At 43.1% G+C, this 20431-nt stretch overlaps 1 protein-coding gene across 3 annotated transcripts; it reads right to left on the bottom strand.

Moving 5' to 3' along the window:
* Positions 1–512: 512 nt before the first annotated feature.
* map2k7 (mitogen-activated protein kinase kinase 7) lies at positions 513–19009 on the bottom strand. Of its 3 annotated transcripts, XM_071504121.1 has the most exons (14): positions 18329–18466; positions 17139–17257; positions 16187–16234; positions 12758–12902; positions 12041–12107; positions 10949–11062; positions 9659–9778; positions 9374–9481; positions 9098–9277; positions 8837–8917; positions 8301–8443; positions 8173–8218; positions 7917–8052; positions 513–2099 (listed from the first exon to the last, which is right to left on the bottom strand). In XM_071504121.1, exons 2-14 carry the CDS (start codon positions 17191–17193, stop codon positions 2089–2091), a joined length of 1254 nt encoding a protein of 417 aa, XP_071360222.1. In that variant the 5' UTR covers positions 17194–17257; positions 18329–18466; the 3' UTR covers positions 513–2088. The 3 variants fall into 3 exon arrangements, with proteins under 3 accessions (XP_071360222.1, XP_071360220.1, XP_071360221.1); XM_071504119.1 differs by lacking the exon at positions 17139–17257 and having other exon boundaries at positions 18329–19009; XM_071504120.1 differs by lacking the exons at positions 16187–16234; positions 17139–17257 and having other exon boundaries at positions 18329–19008.
* Between the last annotated feature and the right edge of the window lie 1422 nt (positions 19010–20431).

Below are 20431 nucleotides of genomic sequence, written 5' to 3'. Positions count from 1 at the left end.
GGAGTGCCATATAAAATAATAAATCTGTAAAAGAATAAGAATATAAATGTGGAAATATAAACAGGAATGAATAAAAGAATAAATAAGTAGCCGAAATAAAAAATAAATAAAATAAAAAAAATACTTTTCTCGTATTGCTTTTGCAGATCTTGTTTTATCCACAACTCAAAGATTATTCTATTTCAGACGTTTTTGTTTTTATCTGACTCCATAGACTGTAAAAAATAAATGTAATGCTACAAACTTTTTGGCTAATTTCAGGTAAAAAACAAAAAAAGTCTATTATTATTTATTGTCAGAATTCAACATTAATCAAATATAAGGCACTGAAGCACAGTGCTCCTTATGGTAAATGTAAAATACATTTATCAATTATAGTAAAGTATCAGGTCTTTAAAAAACTTAATGTGATTTCATTTTATTTTCTTTTGTTTGTTTACATTTTTTTAAAACTCTTTTCCTGATAAACCTTAATGAAACACCCTGCTGGAAAAGAAAACCAAGACACATCACCTTTTTTATGACTTTTTTTTATTTATTTATTTGATTTTTAAGTGTTTTATTATTTTTTTTCTCCAAAAAAATCCTGAGGTATTCACAATATAATGGCATTTATTCTGTTTGAAATGAGACTGGGGGGAGGGGGGGAATAAAATACAGCCAAAAACAAAACAAAACAAAAAAACAAAAAATTAAAGTAAAGCTGTGTCGATTGATACAACTGTCAAGACAATATATCTGTGATGTCGTACATACAAGAAGCCTTTGAACTGCAACAGCGGTGACTGAAGTCAATCCTCCCCCCACCCTGCAAACTAGCAAACTCATGCAATCTAAACCAAGATCTGCGTTTAGAAAAAACAAACCTCAACGATGGTTCAAAGCAGGTGTGTCCCACCTCGCTGACAGACAGTGCAGGTTAATAACAAGCCAATCAGTCCACTATCATAATCGTAATCATCAGCTCAAATACCTAAAAAACAAATCTAAGTCTGCTTTGTAGCCGGCATTCAGGACTTACTAATTAAAAACCGTCCAAGGTTTAAACAATTCAAGCTTTAACTGTGAGTTATTAGCAAAGCACTTGAGTTCAAATACACCATGCTGTGGCTTTAGACCATGAAGTTTGTCTGTGTCGGGGCATCTGGGAGGGAAATGATGGAAGTCAGTGGGTCTGACAGCCACAGGAAGGCCAGAGACAGTGCACCTCACTGCGCTGCAGGCGTCTACTTTAACCTGTTCATCTGTTACTTTACAGACTGTGTGTTAGTGTGATGGTTGATTACAACATTTTGCTTTCTGTACACAATGGTAAAACGGCAATGAGAGACTACTCCACTACCATGAGTCCGGTTTGCCCTCCACAAAAGAAAAAAAAAAAAAAAAGCAATACACATTTAAAAAAAAAAACAAACAAATCAAAAAACATACAAATGACCAATAAATAAATATCAGTGAAAAAAATACACTGTTGAATCATTTTCTTGCTCTGTGTCACAGATCTATATGATTGATAAAATAACTGCTGTGACTTTAAGAAAATAAGGAAAACACCCAATATTCTCCTCTCTGCACAACAATCCCAAATCTGCAACACAAAACATAACAAAAACAAAATAAAACCCATCACAAGTGCAACATCAGTCACAACAGTCTCAGCATAAGGGGGGAAAAGCTCTGGTATTAGACCAATCAGCTCAATACTACAGCATCAGACAAACCAGAAAAAAAAAAAAAAAAAAAAAAAAATCATAAAATAAAATAAAATCCAAAGCAGTGGGCAGGGATGAAGACGGGGGGAAAAAGAATAAAATAACAGCACACAATTTATGACCCAAACTGGGGTAACAACAAATAAATCGATCATGTTATCTGATCAAAGGAAAACAATATGTAATAATAATAATAAAATACTATTAGACTTTCAGTTCAGAGGTTATCTTTATGTGGCTGTTTAAATAAGGTGGACAGACACTACAGCGTGAAAAACATGGCTGCTCCACCTCAACAGTAAAAGAAACCTTCAGAAAGACGCTCTCAGCTCTGTCTGTCTGCGGTCACCCACTTATTCCTTTGTTCAATTTGGTGTCATCTTTGCCCTGAATAATAATAATAATAATAATAATATTATAATAATAACAACAACAACAAAAATTGTAATAACAAAAACAGTAATCATTGTAATCATAATAATAAAAAAACAAAACAATGGACAAAAATAAAAGCTAATAATAATATAATAATAATAATAATAATCACCATCAATAAAGACTTTTGGTAGACAAATAAACATCACACACTCTCCGCTCGCTCACACAGCTAACTGAACAGCCAGATCACGGCACATGGATGAGGGGAACCAGGACATTTTTCTATCAAACACTGTCTGCTAATGAAGATACAGCTCTTCCTCCTCCGCCTCCTCCTCCTCCTCCTAGACAACTAGTTAGGGGTCCAAGTGAAAACATATATTGCGAAGTTGACAGAAAAAAAAGGCAAGTGTGTCTTTTCCTAAGAACACAATAAATTCAACATTTTTTTGCAAAAACAAAAATACAGACTATATGTGTAAAAATCATAAATAAAGTTTTGTGCATCCCCGCCCTGACCGACCGTCGTCTTGGAAGAAGAAAAAAAACAAAACAAAACAAAAACAAACAAAAATCAAAACCATGGCAGTTACAGCGGTGACAATAACATGCAATTGATATACTTTACAGCATTGATCTGTTTCTCCCCCACACTACGACCCCGAGTCTAACCCACATCCCTCCCCGACCCCATTACAATCCTTAAATATTTGTCAGCTCATTCAAAACATATCTCTTGCTCTCTCTTTACTCAGCAGGAGGGAGGGAGGGGGGGGAAAGGGGTGGGGGGGCTCGAAAAGAAAAACACACCGTTGCTCTAACTCCAGTTTATCCGTAAATCTGTGTATGTACAGGAGGCTCTTCCCCATCGAAGCAAGCTGACATAGTTTGAATGACTGCATAGTGAAAATGATATTTGGTTTACTTACAGATGGGGTGACGACAAACACGCGCACGCGCTCTCGCTCGGTGCCCGGGCGCAGCGCAGGTACACCCTACGACCCAGCTGAACTTATACACCGCTGGCCTCGCACCCGGCAAGCTAATATACACAGAAAGCCACTATTGGCAGGAGCCAGCATTGCTGTGCAGAATGGGATAACTTTATACATTTAGTGTGTATCTGTGTGTGTGTGTGTGTGTGTGTGTGTGTGTGTGTGTGTGTGTGTGTAGATTGTTACCTCTCACACACACACACACACACACACACACAGTCAGATCCACACCTGGTCTGACCTGACTGATTGGTTTCACAGAGGTATAGCGTGGCACCATCACCCAGTCAGGTGTTCGGATGGAAAAGCACGGACGAGCGAGTGTGTGCGTGCGTTTGTAAAATACAACACCAGCTTAATAACAGAGAACCTCGACAGTGGGAGACTGGGTCCACCTTTGTGTCGGGACACGAGTTCGCTGAGACGCAGAAACAAGGGTTTGAACAGTGAACGTTGTAGTGAGGGTGGGTCGCACCAGCTCCTAGAGTGATTAGATTTGAAACTGCACCAATGACACACCTCAGGCTGCGCCGGCAGCGCCGCACAGCTGAAGGATGCTAAGCACCAGATCCAGGTTTGTATACAACAGTTTGAGCAGGGAGGCTGATCAGCCCTGAATCCTGTTATCTGGAGAGTTTACAACAGCAGGGCTACCCTGTTCATTGCTGAAGGTAAACCGTGGCTTGAAATCAGGTCCAGGTCACATCCTGGTCTCAAGATTAAAACCCGACAAAGGCTGAGCTAACGGAGTTGTGCCAACTCTCTCATCTGCTCAGGGGCCTGCATCATGAAGCGACAAGAGCTGTCAGATTTAACCGGGGTAGAGATCACCATGGTAAGCTAGAGGGCTTTCAGAGCAGGTTAACATCAGAGGATCAGATCTAAACCTGCCAACTGACCGCCCACTGACCAATCAGATCTCTGGAAACATGGAGTCATCAGTAGAGAGTTTACATCACAATAACAATACAGAGAAAAAGAGGAGTTACTTTGATATTTATGTCAGAGATGAAGTTTCTTGTGTCCACACAAGACAAGAGATTATAGTCTACCACACAAACAGCCCAGTGAATGTCCATTATAGCTCCACTGTTCACTTCATCTGGGTTAGATCTGTGGGACATAACGGAGCCTGACCCATGGGAGGGACGAGTAGGAACAGGAATACTGAACTGCAGGAGTACATAATTACAAACTTATTTTCTAACCTTATTCTTACTCTACTCTAGTTGTGCGATCTTGTCATAAAGCACTCTGCTGCTTCTATTAGCTGCATTAGTTAAACCCAGAGTTGACAGAGCCAGATGTTAACCAGCTGTGGGACACCAGTCAGACCGAAGCTGAACTCGCTTCATGACGCAGGCACAAAGATGAGCGAGCTGCTTTTATTGCTTGGCCCTTGTCACGTATTAGTGCACCAGTCTCCCCCTGTACAGTATATGACACACAGGCGGCGCTGCGATACTACAGCGCCCCTCCCACCCCCCCACACCCTCTGCCACTAGCTATAGAGAGATTTCATATATATCATAGCTGAGAGTAATCAATTATAATGTCAATAACAATAGTCATAACAACAACAACGCTCTTGTGTTTTTGTTGAGTTGTGGACACCTTTGGTGTGAACTGTCAAGGTTGTCAAGCTTGTGAGCGACCTGCGGACAGACGGAGGAACGGATGGACAGAGTAAAGAATGGATGTGACAAAAAAAAGCATCTGGACAGACAGACATCCCCTCTAATCATATCTACACTGTACAGAGTTGTAGTGTGACCGTGGGATATAAGTGATTAACTACTTCCATTACACATGGAGCTACGTTTGAGGTGAGGTGTGTGTTTATATCTTGTGAGTTAGTACTTTTTGTGAAGACAACCTCCCTGCACTTTCTCTTCTGATCCGTCTGCCACCTCTCACTTGCTTTTGCCCTCTTCTCACTTGCTCTTCAGTATTTGGTAACACGTGTAGACATTGCATTATTTTATTTATTTGGTTTTAAAGAAAAAGAGTAAAGTATTTGTCCTTTGGGGAAAAAGAAGTGACAGCAGCGTCTAAAGCAATAAAAAGTAGCAGCAGTAGCAATGTAATAAATAACAGTTCGAACAGAACATCAACATCATAAACACAACACGCTAACTCACTCGCTAAAATCACAATTGGTATGTTGGTGTAACACCATGAAAGCTTTTCACAACAACCAGCTAGCAGAGCTCAGCAGTCCTGTGGAACCTGGACTGGTGATGTCCTTCCCCGCTCCCTCTCTCCTTTTTCAAACTCTTACTCCCTGTCACCTAACTCCAGTTTGTCTCTGACTTTTCTTTAACTTCTCATTCCACTTTCTTAATACTCCCTGTCTTCCTTCTCTCCTCACTTTGTCCCCTCCTCTCCTCTCTTTTTTCCCCCCGTCGTTTCATTTCCACTCATCTTTTCTGCCATCCCGACAACAATCCTGCATCTCTCGCTCACTCTCTGACACTTTACAGTTTCCTGTCTCAGTCAACGCCTCTCCTCAGGTCTCTGTGTCTAGCAGTGATTTGGTTCGGTGCGTGACGGGGCGTGGGACGTTTGAGTCTGCACATCTAGCAGGCTTTGGCTGTGACCCTGTGACAGGGGAGGCAGTAGGGTTCTAGTCAGTTTGTAGACCTGCGCTCATAAAGTACATCTATACTCTGCAGGTTATAACAGGTCGTCCAGGTCAGGTGTCACACACACACAGTCACTTTCATCTTAACCATCCTCTAGATCAGGGGTCTCAAAGTCAAATGACCTGGGGGCCACTGGTCAGGTTGTTGTCTCCTAGTGAGGCTGCAGGAAACAGTCACATTAAACTCCACCAAAAATGAACCAATGGTCTCTTGAAAATGTCTGTGCAAGTGTCTGCACTCAGTCAATCTCAGCTAATAGTCAGTCGGTATCATTACTTGACCGATAGATGAAGTTAATCGACAGAAAATTAACTGCAACAATTTTGATAACTGATTAACTGTTTAAATAATTTTTCAAGCAAAATTGCCAAATTTCACAAATTTCCTGCTTTTCTTCCACTGAAATGTATCTTTATGTTTTGTTCAGGTTTAGTATAAAACTAAAAATGAATGTGTGGGTGTTGTTTAACAGTCAGTCAGTTCTTTATGGGGGGGCCTGGTTTTTTGAAACCCCTGCTCAAGGTTCTAAAAACACCGAACAGGCTTTAATCAAGACTTGTCTGTGTGGTTTCTGAGGTCTGGGATTTCACAGGGGCAGGTCTATATCTCAGTATCTCTTGGCCTCCATCAGCAACATCCTACACGCAGCATTTGGTCTGGAAACCCTGTGGAGCACTAACGACACTGAACAGCAGAGGGAGACAGAGAGGAGGACAAAGAGGCAGAGGTACACAAACAGAGGGACATGAAGAAACGCTCCACAGGTAGTAAGATCTATTCCGCTTCTATTCTTTGTACATGATAAGCTCCTGCTCTTCGCCTTCTCACTGAAAAAAATCACTCTGCTCCCATTTTTACCTCCAACTTTTCTCGTTTCTCTGTTATTCATTCTTCCACACGCACGACTCCCAGCTTCTACTTTCTCCAACTTTTTCTCCTTCACTTCTAGAAAAAGACACTTGTTTCAAACTCATCTTCTCTCCTCTGAGTATCCCTCCATATCTTTTAACTCTCTTCTAACTCATTCTTAATACACAAAGAAAACATACACAACTCCTTCTCTACAGAGCTAGAATGCAACACTAATTTTTTTGTGATTCTTTTTCATTGTTGTTTTTCCAATTATGCAGCTGCTAAATACAACGATGGATTTTCTAAACACAGTTCATAGCAAAGTTAATGAGAATTATTATTTTTACATGTTAAAAATGAGCCAACAGGTTAATTTGTTCTTGTGTGTGTGTTAGAGCTGTAGTGTGAAGGTGATTAAATGATTACGAAATATAATCTCATTTATAAAAACAACCAGTGACTGTGTCTTGATATTTATCCAAACACACACACACACACACACACACACACACACACACACACACACTCACACACACACACAGATAAGCTTACTCATACACATACACACACACACACACACACACACACACACACACACACACACACACACACACACACACACACACACACACACACACACACACACACACACAGATACAGCCTGAGAATGTGTGATAGTAGAAACACCTGAAGAATCATAATTGCACTGGACATTGCTGTGTCCTCCATAACGTTTATGTACAATAGATTCATGATTGCTAGTGAAGCAGATGATTTGTTCCAGTGTGTAGTGACTACTCTGTTGACTAATCCAACGGTTTGGATCAATGCTGGAGACAGACATGTAGGCGAAAAGCTAATGAAAAGTGGATGAAATGTAAAAACACATAAAAGACGCACACACACACAGCTGGTACTGAAGTGTGTGTGGCTGTTAGACACACTGTGATGTGACATCATGACGGTTTAACAAGAAGTAACGGTGTGTAAACGAAAGACGCTAACTACAGTGTGAACCCTTTTCTGCCCCCTCCTCCCCATGTCTGCCTGTCCAGATTCAACGCAATCACGAGGACAACCACCTGCGTCATCTATCCATCCATCGGTCCATCTCTCCGTCCATCACTCCATCTGTCCTCCATCGAGTCTCAGTCTTTGCCTCCTCCTCTTCAGGTTCTCCGGTGGACAGATGGACAGGTGGGCTGGGTCTAACACTAGGCTTAGCTGCTGACGCTGGGCTAGACTAGGGCAGACTGAGTCTGGGCTTGGCAAAGCTAAAGCTAGGCTAGACTAGCGTGTGGCTAAGCTAAGGCCAGGAGGGCTAGGCTACCTACTGAAGAGCGAGTGGAGCTGGTGCTGATGGCTGTAACACTGACTGCTGCGAGGCGACTCGGTGCGATCCATCACCGTCTGAAACCAACCGGCCACATCCACCTCCAGCACCTTGTAACGCTGGATGAAACTATGATCCTGGACCAGAGCGAGGGACAAAGACACACAGAGACACAGGGATCAGGACAGTTTAGTTACATCTCAGCACTGGGTAACTCCGGTTATTCTGGAAACTGCTCATTACGGCCGGTGACTTACCAGCAGCTGGTGGTATTTTGGCCTTTTTCTGTGATCCTTTGTGAGGCTGTGGAAAGACATGCACATGAACTGAAGCTGAAATAAATGAACTTTAACAGAATCAGCTTTAGAGTGAGATCTGAACTCACCAGTCTTTGACGAAGGACTGGAAGTCGAGGGAGAAGCCCATGCTGAGAGGCAGCAGAGGAGGATCTTCCTGCAGCACTTTGGTCAGAACCTCAAAGTCTGTCTTGCAGTTCTTGTAGGGAAACTGTCCCGTGGCCAGCTCCACCTGCAGGACACGAGGAGCCGTTAACATCCAACGTGCTTGGCTTGTTTGTAAAGAGACTAACTAACACAAACATACTTACTTTATAGTTGTCTACAACCTGATGTATGAAGGTTTTGTCAATAGTTTAAAGTGATGCTCAAACCATAGTTTTTCCTTCCATTATTGGAAACATGGGTATATTCAGGCACCATAGTTGTGCATCACAACATGATTTTTGTTGTGAATTTCTTTCATTCTGGCACATTTGACAAATCATGTAAAAATATAGTTTTATATTAAAACGCCCAGATCAAATATTATTACAGTCACACAAATCAAACGCTGGTCAGTCATTATATCCCTCCGCACCAACACGTGGTTTGTAAATGGGAACAAAATGATGGAGTCATTTACCAGAGAGATGCCGAGGCTCCACACGTCTGCTCGGATGTCATAGTCGGGTTTGGTGGGATCTGGAGGGTCTATTCTCTCAGGCTGCAGGAAGACAAAATATTCATGTCTCATGTGTTAACTGGAAACATGAACATATATTTGTAAGGTTACAAAAACACATAATGTAAGACTGATTGCATGTCTCTAGATGGCTGACAGGATGTGCCTTTGTGTGCGTGCTCATCATAGGATTCTGAGTGTATGTGAGCAAGTTTCACTCACCGCCATGTAGGCGGCACAGCCGGCGCTGCGGGTCTTGGCCTTGGAGTCGACGAGGCGTCCACTGATGCCGAAATCACACAGTTTGATCTGACCTTTAGCGTCCAGGAGGATGTTGGAGGGTTTGACGTCCCGGTGGATGACACCGTGTTTCTCTTTTAGGTACAACAACGCATTCACTATCTGGAGCAGAAACACAAACACACACAGTAAGACCAAGAACAGTCGAGTGAGCGGTGTTACACTTTCCCATTCTCTGTACGTGTTTCTTCCACTTACTGCCACTGTCATCTTTCCTAGGATTCGCTCTGGGATGGGGCCCTGGATTCTCTTCTTCAGCTTCTCCGCACACGTTCCCATCAGCTCCATGGCTATGAATACATCCGTCTGCACAGGAACGACAAACACACACAGACACACATCCAGCTTTTACCAGTTCAGGAAGGGAGGTGTGAGTAAAAGCAGCAGCAGTCAGTTTGACTTTAGCTGTGAAAATACTCTCATTACTCCTGTCCTTCTATTTGATCGTTAATACAGACAGTAATGTATTTTGGGGACACCCACGTTGGTTACTATGGCGCCGTAGCACTGGATGATGTAAGGGCAGTCGTGACTTTTCAGCACCACGTCCAGGTCCATCAGAATCCTCTTGTTCTCATCCTTGTTTCCTGTACGACGCATTTGCTGGCGACACACACAAATACACAACAAGACATCTAAGATTCCCGGCAGAATTTGAACATGCTGTGTGTACAAGTTAAGTAACGAGTAATTAGGAAATCACAAAGCAAACACTCCAGCAGTGAACTGACTGACTGTCTAATTGTTAAACTGCCCGGACGCCTACAATTAAGTCAACTCTTAAATAGGAGGGTTGTTATGTGGGGTTATTACTGCTGCTCTGTTTGTAAACTAGACGCAGTTAATGTACAACAGAAGATGAGACGTAGCCGCTGTGAGCATCAAGTTCCTGCTGTATTTTGTATGTTTTCCCTGCAGGGAAATTTTATTTGAAATATTTTGGTCAGTGTGTATGAAAAATAAGCCCAGCAGATATTATCAGCACACAGAAATCTCAGCAACAATGATCCATGAAATACACAGAGCCCGTTCTGATCGGAACCTGTTACCATCAAACACGTGATGATAACTATAAAGAGCTTCAAACTGCAAGTCATGATAACTTAGGTAACACAACCTAATGTAAATATCCAGCATTGTCATCCATTCTCGGGCCGATCTCTTATCTCTCTGGGTTCAGTCGAGTTCAGTCCTGTTTTAAACTAACTGTGTATTGTTGATGCATTTTATATTCCTCAGGTTGTTTTTTTCATTTATAACTGTCAACGTCTAGATTTTGTCTCGTTTGTGTGTTTTTATGGATCAGAGGACGTTTAGCTTCAGCAGCTGGATAAGGGATCCTGTAAACATTAAACCATAAACTTGCAGCACGGGGAATAAAACATTTTGGTCTCATTACATCTAAACTGAGGGACATGAAAACATTTCCTGGAGAGCAGAGGTTTCATTTGACAGAGAAGAGGGGTCGACAGAGATAAGCAACATCATTATGTGCATTAGTAACAGCCTGAAGTTCTCAGCCACACTGGCTATGCCTCGGAAAATGATAAAATATAAGAACAAAAAGCAGCAGATTATTACGGAGCATCTGTTCATCAGCAGCCACACTTATTTTACAGCAGCTTGATAATATCTGCTGGTCAACATGGTTTTCATGAGCCATCATCAGCTTTCATGCTCTTTCAGTTGTATGTGTGAAGCTGGATCCTGTGCACTGGGGGTAATATGTGACTGTGTGAACGATGAAAACAGACAGATGCAGGAGGATCTTACTTTGACAGCGATGACATGGCCTGTCTTCTTGAATCGTACTTTGAAGACCTGTCCACAGGTCCCGCTGCCGATCTCCCCCTCGCTGATGAGGTCTGTCACCTCCGCTGGATACCGCTGTGGACGCAAACATGACAGAACAGGACTTTAAACCCTGCTCAAGATATTTTCACTGGCTACACGTTAACTGAATGTTGTTTCTATGCGAACTATTCAAGCTGAAAATCAAGCAGAGAGGCCGATTCTGACTTTCTGGATCATACGGCGACAGTAAACACCTCTGGGCCATTCAGTAACAAATGTTTTTGTGTGTAATGAAGCTGGTCCCCGATGGGCTATGACTGAGACCACCAGCTCACAGTGGGAAGATGCATCATTTCCCTGCTTTGTTATAATGAAATCATTGGTGACTGAGATGCTGTGAGTGACATCTCATCGAGTGCATGATGCAGCAGCCCCTCAGGGCTAATGAGGGAACATTAAAACAATCTGGAGAGCAGTGATGAGTCACATCATTTTATCAAGCTTCCTCCAACCCTGACTGGCTCTGACTATGATACTGGACCTGAAGGCTGAAAGTGCAAAAGAAAACTCAGTGAGGCCAACACAGAGTCAATCTCATCAATTCCATCCTGGCAGACAAGAAAAAACACACATCTCATGGTTTTTGATGGTTTTTAAAACGGTCTGTTAATTGTCAAAAAAAGACCAGGAGGGGCTGTTGTTTTTCAGACTGAGGTTCTGTGCTCTGCTGAAGGACACTTCAGTGGTGTGGATGTTTGAGTCTGTATTCTGTTATTGTCAAGGTCAAGGTTAACTCTGTTGTTGCCTGAGGAGGAAAACTGACTTGGATCTAAAGAACTCCTGGACAAGTCCCATGAAAAGACAAAAACCTGTCTGCAGCACTCAGCCCTGAGCTGAACCTACTGAAGACTCAGAACTTTAAAAACAAATCACTAGAACGTTGTTTAATGAAGAAACGTTTCAGCCAGAGCAAAAATGAGGCTCATGTGTGATGTGATTTTAATAGTTTCTTAGGGATTAGCAATTCCAGACTAGAGAAGCTCAACATGAGTCTTAGTGTGCACATCTCACCTGACCATCGATCTTCAGATAACCCGTCTGTTTCATGATCTCCTGCAATTTCTGGTCAATCTCTGCACTGTGGGGACAAAACACACAAATATATCAGTGTGAAACGTCCACAGTGAGATACGAGGGGGGGTGGGGGGGCTCTGACTCACAAATGGATGCTGAGTGTGTGTCTGTGCATCTCCTCCACCCACACTCTGCATGTGGATCCATTAAATGTAACATAGCCTGCTCTGCTTCAAATGATCCTTCATACTGCTCAGTGTTTGTGGGTTTATGTATGTGCATGTTCAAATGACAGTGTTGTGTGAATATATGTAACATTAATCACCCTAACTCTGTTTTGACTCCATGTTTTACATCCATGCTTCTCCACTGTACTTTAACAGAGTGTTGCACTCTCTCATCCTTTGTGGCTTTGGTTTCATGCTCACTCCAGAGTTCAGACTCTAAGCTACGATGCCTTAACTGCATTTAGAGCCAAGTGTGAAACACCTGTTAATAAAACACTTAGTTAAAAGTTATTATTCATACTAAATTAAAGATATATTAAATATGCAATATAATATTAAAGCTATATTGAATATGCTTTTCAACAATCTTCTGCCACCAACAGCGGTAAACCATTAATTTCTACGCTGTATGATGGCTCTTCTGTAAACACAGTGTCTCGTTAACCACTGCTCACATGAACATCAGTGCGTCTAAAAGTCGACATACTTCTCTAGACTCTTCTGTAGGCCGTACGGAGGCGTGGGCAGGGTCAGCATGTGTCGCGGGCGGCTGGGGTAGGGGTGGTGCTGAGGCGAGCTCTCTGAAGATGATGAACGGCTGCCTCCATCGTTGGCCAGTGGCAGCTGGAGAGCTGGGTTGGGAGTGGAGGGAGGGGGCGGGGGGGACATGACACATTAGACACAGACAGAAGACTCGAGGGCAGAACGGTGTGTTTTACACCAGAGGCCAGCATGCCAGAGGGTGCAAGATGGCCATGTTCACTCATGCATTCACTGACTCCACGACTTCAGTGATTTTAAGCTCTTGTGCACAAACAGAGGAAATGATAACGTATTATTATTTGATTTATTATCTTTGTTTAACAAATTTCTATGTTTTCTTTGACTTTGTGTTTCCTTCCTGAAATCTGGGCTTCAGATTGTTTCACATAACGCTAGACCGAAGAGAAAAGAAAGTGATCTATTATATCCTGTGCAGTAGCAGCTCAAAATTATTTCCCATGAGACTCCGAGAGAACAAGAGAATCTGGCCTTGGCGAGGTCAAAGAGTTCTTTCACTGCAGCACTGCTATCTAGGCCCTGCGTCGTATTTAACCAGCACATGAACTTGTTGTTTTTTCCCCTCAAAGTTACAGCTTTGTTTTTGTTTCGCTGATGTCCCGACCCAATGTTAAAACAAACAGGACGGTTATCTCAGAGCAAAAGCAACACCATTCTCAGACAGAGAGAGACAGCGCAGGGTTAGCCCACAGCTCGGGAGGTACAGTTCAGGGATGGGACGTCCACAGGTTGTTTTCACAGGAAAACTACAGTTTATTAAAACTTGGGTTTGATTTTTACAAGCTCCAGCCATTGTTTTTCTCTGAACTGTGGTTTCAGGACGCAGCGGCACTATTAAACATGTGAGCAACAGGGACACAAATACCAGCAGTTGATACAGGTTATAATTTATTTGGAGGCAAAACTAAACGTGAACTCAAACATAATGTTGTTAATAATCTCTGGTTTCTTAAGAAAACTGAGCGAGCACATCTACAGCAACTATGATGTGTCAGACTTCTGACTGTCCGAAGTCAATCTGTGAAATGTTTACAACAGATAAGAATGTACTGTTCACTTTTGTTTTCTTTTCCAAACAGGTCTGGCTAACCTGAGGGTATTATTTTACAACCCGTAACCACTTGTCTTTGTCTCTGATGTCACCACGTCCCCAGATCTCAGTGATTATTTACATGAGTACAATGTTATTATAACCAATAAAACTGATGGCGAGAGCAATGAAAATAAACCGCAGCCACAAAACCTCACTGATACACATAAATTACTTGAGAACCCCGGATGCCAAAATGACAGTTCACAACTGACTGGCACTGAAATCCAAAATCCAAACAGAAGATGCAACTGCTTCCTGCCCCATATAAACACGGGTGTAAATCGCGCCTGAAAAGACATGTCAAAACGCTGCTGGACTTGTAACATCAGGGGTGCATGCAAGCACTGGCTCCGTGTCAAATGGAGATGTTAAAGAATTTCAAGGGAATAATTCAAAGTAGAATTAGCACAGACCTGTCAAGCAACCAAGTGCTCAGGCTGAAAGTCAGAAGCTGCAGTGACCAACTATGAGCAGCAAATTCGGCTTCAGATCCCTGATTACTAAGAGTTAAACTCCCTCGAGCAATGTCACATCAGCAACTTTTTCAAATGCTCCAAACCAGTTTGAAAAACATTTCCAGGACCGTGCAGCTGTTGTCATAATTAATATTGTTTTGTAGTGGCAGGCTGGCAACTCCTCTGAGAGTGCCAGCGGCTGTTTGTATCCATGAGTCACCTGTGGATGGATCAGCCTGTAAACGGAGAATCAGTTAGTGAAGGGGAGGAGGGGTTAGTGTGGAGAGGAAGGAGGACTCAGGCAGCCCTTTGGCACCGAATGCATCTCCATAGTTCTGCTGGCTCCAGATGGACGGATGGGAGGATAGGGATAGAAGGGCAGACAAGGCGAGGAGAGGGGGAGACACATAAAACACGCAGATACTCGCAGGCACTGCTTCACCGACTCCTGCTCGCACAGTGCCGCTGCAAAAGGGAGGAGGAGGGAGGGGATGCCAGAAGATGAATAACAGAGAAACAACATCAAACAGTCTAATGTGAGAGAGAAATTCAGCCAAAACTGCATAGCACAGACTAAGCTGGAAGTCGGACAGTCAGTCAGCCAGTCAGACTCAGACAGGAAGGCAAGTCTTCAGTCGCCACACAGAGAAAACAGAGAGAGGAAGAGAAGCCGGAGTGTTCACAGCACTCCTGCAGACGGACCAGTGGGGATGCTGGATTAGAGACTGTGTCAAACAAAACACAACCCAAAACATCGTGCCGTGCAGAAAAGCCACATGCACCGTGATTCTCTGCCTCCAGCAAAACCAAGGTTAATCATCTGACACATCCACACACACACACACACACACACACACACACACACACACACACACACACACACACACACACACACACACACACACACACACACACTAACACATAGACACTGTGAACATCAACACACACCAACCCTGCCCTGCCACTGGCACAGACGCACACAGTCAGTGAGAGGAGTAGGGATGGAAAGATGGAGAGAGGATGTGATTTGAGAGGAGGTGTAAATAACTGCTGGGCTAAAACTTCAGCACTGGTCAAGGACTGGTTTCACAAACATGGATTAAACTTTCCCCCCCCTCAGCAGAGACTCTGATTCAGTCGTAAAACTGTCGGGCACTGATGTGAGATACAGAAGAAGATATTAAGTGTGTGAGTGAGAGAGAGGGAATGTGTGTGTGTGTGTGTGTGTGTGTGCAGAGAGCGTTTGAAATACAAAGTCAACATGCTTAAAAGTTGTGATTACAGCCCACAATGTCTGTGCAAACAAACTACACATTGTCAACTGGTGTAAATGACAAGTTACAGCTTCTTACACGTTACTATAATATTCATCTTTGTTGGAGAGTAAACTGACTTTTACAGCCACTCATAAAAGGTGAATCAGTTCTTTTTCAACCTTTTTCCACAGTGTGTCTTTCTTTAAACTGCACTGAATGTAAGAAATGTGCATAAAGAGCTCAAAAGACAAGTGTGTGTAATTACAGTAAGTGACTGCTGAGAGTACTGAGAGCCCATTAGGCTCCACTGGAGCAAAACAAAGGAAACTACACCGGTGAGAATGTAAAAAACTCCCCGTGTTTTTCAAGAGGCAATAACACTCTTTGATTGGTGTGAGGGAGGTATTACAAAAAACAAAAAAAAAAAAAAAAAAAAAAAACAGAAAGAGAGGATGAGGGAGGAGGGAATGGAAGGTGAAACAGGGGACACAGGTGTTGGGGGGAGAGACAGAGAGGTGCAGTGGCAGAGAGAGCGATGGATTGAATGATACCTGCACGCTGGGAAGGGGCTGGAGCAGGACTGAGCTGGATCACGATGACTAGACAGAGGGAAGAAAATATACACACACACGCACGTTACTGCACTGTACTACTGAGACGATCACACATGTGCACACACATACGCTCCATCATATAACAAATGAAGAAGAAAAAAAAAACCACAGACTTTATGACTTCTAAAACTCACTTGTCCACACTTCACACATAAAACAAAACACACAAATCTGAGTGGTGTACGGAGTATATTTCTGGCGTTACTCTGGTTTTCATATTGTCTGCAAATCCCATGAAAAGACCAAAATCAACAAAGCATCGGTGCGGCTCTCACGACTTTCCGACTTTCTCACCCCGTCTGTGGCGCTCAGCCGCACGACTACTGGTTCCTCCTGAGGTCATAAATCTTTAAACACCGGTCAGAAATATATTGTTTCATTTTTAAAGAAGGCTCGGTAATTTCCCGTACACAGCTGGACACTGTGGTTTTAAGCAAACGTTTCTCAAACAAGCAGTAATCATTTCATGGGGACTATTTTCAACTGCAGATTAATACACATCTGCTGCTCCAGTGAGTGTCTGCAGCAGCAGGACGGTGCACGTCCTCTCAAAACAAGCTGCGGCGTCTGTGTTTGTGGCGATGAAGGCACAGGTCACCCAGTGTGGCGGCGTGGCTTTTTAACAGGGATGCACTGGTCCGACAGGTGACCAATAAAGGTTCCAGTGCTCCTTTTTTCCCCCAGATTTATAATTTGCATAACTTCCTGCATGGAAGTCATCGGGATCACTTTCCGTAAGGCGAGCTGAAGGGAGCGATTGCTAGAAACTGAGTCGGTGACTGAGTGATTTTTCGGCGTGACATTCAAAAAGAAACTGTATTTACTGTGGATTGGATATGACCCGGCCGCCACTTGATCTAATTAATAAGGTCAGCGTTGTAAATGATACCAATCTGACGTGTTGGATCAGTGCATCCCTCGTTTCTGGTTGAGGAAAACCACATCCAGCTTCGGCTACAGATGATGCCTGTTAGTTATTGCTGGCCTTGGTCTCTTCATGGTATTTGACTATAAGAGAAACACAGAATAACTTCAGCCTTTCATTTAACTCATCCCCACTTTCATTCTTACAGACAACCTCACAGTGCTTTTTTTTTTTTTTTTTTTAAACAACAGAAAAGAAAAAACAAAGCAGGTTCATGATCAATGTCTCTCAACCCTCATGTGATTGGACAAGAGGTGATGATCTATAGGAAAGATTGATCAGTGGGTGAACATGTTGGTTTTGAATTCACGACCATGCTAAGATGATGAAGACACTTCAGTCCCCATCGCAGTGTTGGTCCCGGACCTCCGTGCTGCACTGAGCGGGCTGTGCGCTCCTCTGACGGGGTCCGAGGGCCCAGCGTCGCCCTGGCTTCACATTCACTGAAAACTGCGACGTGCTTTGATTCAGCGGCTCTGCGGCTTTTCACCACAGTGTGTGATAAAAAATAAAAAAAAAGTAGAAACCGTGTTTGGATCTGCACAGCAGCACGGCAGCAGTTCGCGTATGTCTGACGCTAGCTAACAGGAGATGTGGTCGCTGGCACAAATTAGCGTCGGCTTCGTCAGGGGCCAAAAGCGGCAGGTAAAACTGACCACGCCGCAAGAGTCATGAGCAAACACACTGCTTACTTACTGTATGAAACTACACAAACGCTTTAAAAGGAATGGCACGTCTGCAGTACTTCCACAAGCAGCCTGGAAACTGCATCAGATTTTCAGATTGACGCTGGGCCTGCCACCGACTATCACTCAGAGTGCTAGCCCGTTAGCCTAGCATGTTTGACAGGACAGAATCAAAACAGATTTCGGGACGTGATTGTCGGCGAGATATTTCATGACAGCGCTTCAGGTTTTCTACACGTCGTTTCACTCGATAATGAAATCCTCCCAGCAGTCAAGTACGTGACCTGACACAAGAATTCACCGACCAAGCCGAGTCGGTGTTTGTTTATGTAGCTAGCCTGTTAGCATGTAGTAGCTAGGAGCAGCATTAACACCCCCACTCCTGCCCTCCCTCCCCCGCCTCTCCGACCGTTCCCCCGGCTATTCTGGCCGTTACCGACTCCCCGGTCCTCCCCGGTGGACACTCACTCGGCCTCGGACGTGATCGCTGCGGACTCATGTCGATGTTGAGGTCGATTCTCCGGCGAGCTTCTTCATTTTCCTGCTTTAGCTTCTCCTCGATTCGCGACAGCCTCTGTTCCAGCGACGACATCTTGAAAAATTGAGCACCATGTAGTTCCCAGCAGAGCTCTCGACTCCCCTCTCTGGCAGGCAGGCAGGGCCAGCAACACACACACACACACACACACACACACACACACACACACACACACACACACACACACACACACACACACACACACACACACACACACACACACACACACACACACACACTCTGCAGTAATGTGGCCACTCATGTTACACCTCTGTCCTCATGCACCGTGTTGAACCATATTACTGAGTGATTCCTTCAGTCGTTTACCTCCCACCTGCAGGACACCTGTCCTCAAAGGGACCTGGGGAGGAAGTAGGAAAAGTCCAGGTAAATTCAGGAAATCTATTCTTAACCCTGGGACTGCAGTTGTCTACTTACTGGAACTTTTTTTGCATTATTATTTATTTTTATTAACATTTACATAACTGTGTATTATAATATCACCACTGATTAACTGAAGAGTTTCACTAACTGCTGCTGCACATGTAAAACACTTAAAATGAGCAGAGGTTTTCACTCTGTTGTTTAAATCAAGCCTCTCTTGTGTCAGTGTATTTAAATAAAGTGTTTTTTTTTAATAATAGCTTGGCTGTGTTTCTGTTCACTAATAGAAATGTTGGCAACTGACTAACTTTAGCCTGATAACTAACAAGTCATTAGGCCTGCTGTTATAAATGTTAGTGTGACACCATGAGTCTTGGGTTTCTCAATTACTAATGAGCCGTTAGGAAAAGTTAAGTCAACTGCAATGATAAATATATAAAGATGTTAATGAGTGATGGCTCTACAGTCATCAGCTCTGCAGGACTTTGGTCCAGATCTCCTGAAGTCTTCTGTCAGAACAGAACAGTCCACTGGAGGGGTCACGGATTAAAGAGCTAATAAAAAAGGAGGATTTTCCACAACCTGGCAACCCAAAAGTTGTTCTTATCAATGGTTTATAACTGATATACAAAAACATTTGTAAATGATTTATTAACCATTAATAAAGCCATTACCCACATCTTAGACACTGTTAATAAATGGCGTCTTATCAGGAAGTGGTGCAGCTGACTGAGTCTGCTCAGTCACCAGGGAACTGGGATTTCTCCTCCATGTTGAGATCCACAGCTCATTCTTGACCTCGGAAACAACAGTGGACCTGATTGTTCTGGTGCTTTCCACCATATCACAAGGTCTTAATCAGTAAATGGGGTTGGGAGCAGATATTTCCAGAGACTCAGATGAGCTCTTAGATCCGGTCACTGGAGTGTGTTGTTTTTATGTTGTCTTGACTGTAGACACCAGGCTACGCTGTTAGCAGAACATTCAGTAGAGTACGTGTCCATTACTTCTTCACAAGGAGGTCAGAGGTCAGGCTACACATACACAAATACAGGACTGGTACAGACTCAGGGGCACTTCAGTAGGTGGTGTCTGTCCTGGGGGGGGGGTCACAGTATTATCCTGAAACCCAAATAAATCCAAGTAACTGATCATTTCTGTTCCTCACTGATGCAACTCTCATGTTTGAATATGGTTGAACTCAGTATTGCAATAATATTTTTCTGATGTCGACTTAATCATATATCACAAAAGATAAATATGTTCCATTGTTATGATTGTTTATGATCACAGAGAAGGACCTTTTAGTCAATTACCTGATTGGCTCATAGATAGAAAACTAATCAACAACAACTTGAATAGTTATTTATTGAGCAGAAGTCCTCCATGTGAGGATTTGCTGCTTTTATTTCTGGGCCTCAGATTGTTGGTGGGACAAAACAAACACTTTGGAGAGATGTCATCCTCAGCTCCAGCAAGTTGTGATGAACAATTTTCTGTATTTTCATAGACAAAACTAAACGATTAATCGTTTGATGGCAAAAACATGAACATATGAACCTATAAGGAGAATAAAGGGGATAGGGTATGATCATATTATCACATCATTAATTCATTTAAAGTTGATGAATGGTTGAATTGAATTGAGT

Source organism: Trachinotus anak, unplaced genomic scaffold (genome assembly GCF_046630095.1).
Source record: "Trachinotus anak isolate AG129_WGS33_773 ecotype Australia unplaced genomic scaffold, CSIRO_AGI_Tana_v1 ptg000019l, whole genome shotgun sequence".
NCBI classification, from domain to species: domain Eukaryota; kingdom Metazoa; phylum Chordata; class Actinopteri; order Carangiformes; family Carangidae; genus Trachinotus; species Trachinotus anak.
This window is presented reverse-complemented; position numbering and strand designations above follow the sequence as displayed.

Coding starts and splice junctions, on each gene's coding strand:
- map2k7 (XM_071504119.1), bottom strand. CDS start 18,452: ATGTCGTCGCTGGAACAGAGGCTGTCGCGAATCGAGGAGAAGCTAAAG. Junction 12,108..12,757: donor CTACAGAAGAGTCTAGAGAA/GTATGTCGACTT, acceptor TTGTCCCCACAG/TGCAGAGATTGACCAGAAAT. Junction 8,444..8,836: donor GGAGCCTCGGCATCTCTCTG/GTAAATGACTCC, acceptor CGTGTCCTGCAG/GTGGAGCTGGCCACGGGACA.